Source organism: Pinus tabuliformis, chromosome 8 (genome assembly GCF_031772625.1).
Source record: "Pinus tabuliformis cultivar Carrire ecotype Pingquan chromosome 8, CPIR1, whole genome shotgun sequence".
In the NCBI taxonomy this organism is placed as follows: Eukaryota; Viridiplantae; Streptophyta; class Pinopsida; order Pinales; family Pinaceae; genus Pinus; species Pinus tabuliformis.
The window spans coordinates 482,669,574-482,671,892 of NC_142294.1; the positions used below are offsets into that span (position 1 = coordinate 482,669,574).

The 2,319-nt window shown below is 39.6% G+C and overlaps 1 protein-coding gene across 1 annotated transcript; it reads left to right on the top strand.

Annotated features, from left to right (window-relative positions):
• The first annotated feature begins 298 nt into the window (after positions 1-298).
• LOC149236170 (transcription termination factor MTERF8, chloroplastic-like) lies at positions 299-1,396 on the top strand. Its single transcript, XM_089368795.1, has one exon. It carries the CDS (start codon positions 299-301, stop codon positions 1,394-1,396), a length of 1,098 nt encoding a protein of 365 aa, XP_089224921.1.
• Positions 1,397-2,319: the final 923 nt, after the last annotated feature.

The following is a 2,319-nucleotide window of genomic DNA, read 5'->3' on the forward strand; positions in this document are numbered from 1 at the left end:
ACATCGTTTATTCGACACATTTATGCGACCGAGGATCCCTGAATCCTCATAAAGCCCTAAACCTCATCTCACCACGGACGAACCCTAACTTGAAAAAAAAAAAAACCTAAATCCTCACAACACCGTGCTCGCTTCTGGAATTCCAAAACATTTTGCCTCCTCCAGGCCGCGACCATCTACGGCGACATTCATCCAGACATCCATTCCGGCGGGCTCCTCCAGGTAGTTATTTCTCTGTTTGTGCTTTTAATTTCAGCAAGGGTGCGCCTTAATCTGCGATTTCACTCTTGCAAACATAATGTCTATTCAGCGAATATGGAAACGTCTGATAATGGACGAAGTCGCACTAGTATCCACTTGTGTATCGATGCCAATTTCGCTGTTTCGTCCTCTTGCAATTAATGCAAATCCCCACATAAAAGTCGCCAAATTCTGCACGGAAACAGCAATCCCATCCCCAACTCCACCAGATGGGGGCGTTGTTACAGATTTTTTCATCAACAAATGCGGTATGGCAGAGAAAGATGTTTCAAAAGTCCATAAACTTCACAAGAGCTTGCTGGATAAACCAAGCCACGATTTGGAAGAAGGTTTGGAGTTGTTAAGTGAATGTGGTTTGACCACCCCTGCTCAGATTCGAAGGGCGGTTCTTTGCAATCCTGGGATTTTCTTATACAAATCGAAAAGGGACTTAAAGTCTAGGCTCAGCTATCTAAGGTCTATCATCAACAAAGAGGATATGTGCAAGCTTGTTTGTACCAATTCAAAAATTCTTGATCAGAGTGAGGATAAGCTTAAATCTGCGATTTCAGTCTTGCAAAGATTGGGTATTGAGGGCGATGCATTATCAAAGTTATTGGCAAGGCAACCCCGTCTCCTCACGTATACAGAGGAAAAAGTTATGGAGTCATTTAAAGTGGTGGAAGGTCTTGGTATCGAGAGGGGATCCAAGATATTTGGGCACGCTTTGCGTGCTTTACTAGGAATGGGGAAAGAAAAGATAGATCGAAAACTGCCGTTATTGAGCAGTTTAGGTTTCTCCAAAAAACAAATTTACTATCTCTCAACACGGACGCCGGGGATTTTGGGGCTTTCAGAGGAAAAACTGAAACGGAAGGTAGATTTTCTGGTCAAATCACTGGGGCTTCCATTGGATGATATTGTTAGATATCCCCTTCTGTTGACATGTAACTTGGAGAGGAGGATAATCCCTCGGTATAGAGTAATGGGGGCCTTGAAGTCCATGCAACTGTTGAAGAGAGAGAGGATTTCTCCACAGATTGTTAATTACACAGACAAACAGTTCTTGGAAAAGTATGTTAATGGGAATCCGAAATACTCCTCCGTGCTGCGGGGTATTTACTATGGAGAGAAAGCTGTCAAAGCTGATCGTTGACAAGGAGACGTGCGGTGAGTGTGCTTCAGTCAAAAGGATTCAAAGGAAGTTTTGAGCAGCTTTGATCAATATAAGATTTCATTCACTGCCTTTATTTTTGAAGTCTTTTATCATGCAAGCAGAGAATGTAACAATTTATGGATTTCTTAGCATAAAAGAAGGGTGCATGCTAACAGTTCTGAGAAGCAGATTTTAAAACAGGAGCGATTTCAACGGCATTGCTTTTAACGGAAGGTGCAACTCACCCTCTTTCGTTCCTCCATTGCTTTTCAACGCATAATTAAACTCATGCGCATTTTATCAGCATTAAAAGGGCAAATAGCCAATATTGATTTGTACTCAACACACTACAGATATGATTGTATTGCCAACTTCTACTTGTACTTGTGTTGCCTCTGAGCACATACGTGTCTCACAGCAAACACTTATCTTTGCAAACCATAAACAGAGTTAGCCTCTTATTTGAATGTATGCTGTTAATGGCTTTAAATGAGTAGTTTAACTCTTATGTAATGGAACTTCATCTTTGCAAGCCATAAACAGAGTTAGCCTCTTATTTTAATGTAGGTTATTAATGGCTTTAAATGAGTAGTTTAATTCTTATGTACTGGCACTTCATCTTTGCAAACCATAAACAGAGTCAGCCTCTTATTTGAATGTATGTTATTAATGGCTTTAAATGAGTAGTTTAACTCTTAGTAATGACACTTTGTCTTTGCAAACTATAAACAGAGTTAGCCTCTTATTTGAATGTATGTTATTAATGGCTTTAAATGAGAAGTTTAAACTCCTTTATAATGGCAGATTGCCCTTACCAATAAATGCATTTTTTTGGGATGCACAACAGTGTTTTTGTTTTAACTTCTTAAGCAATTCCTGTCATTTTTCTACACATTTTCTTTCAGTATTATATGTTTTTATGG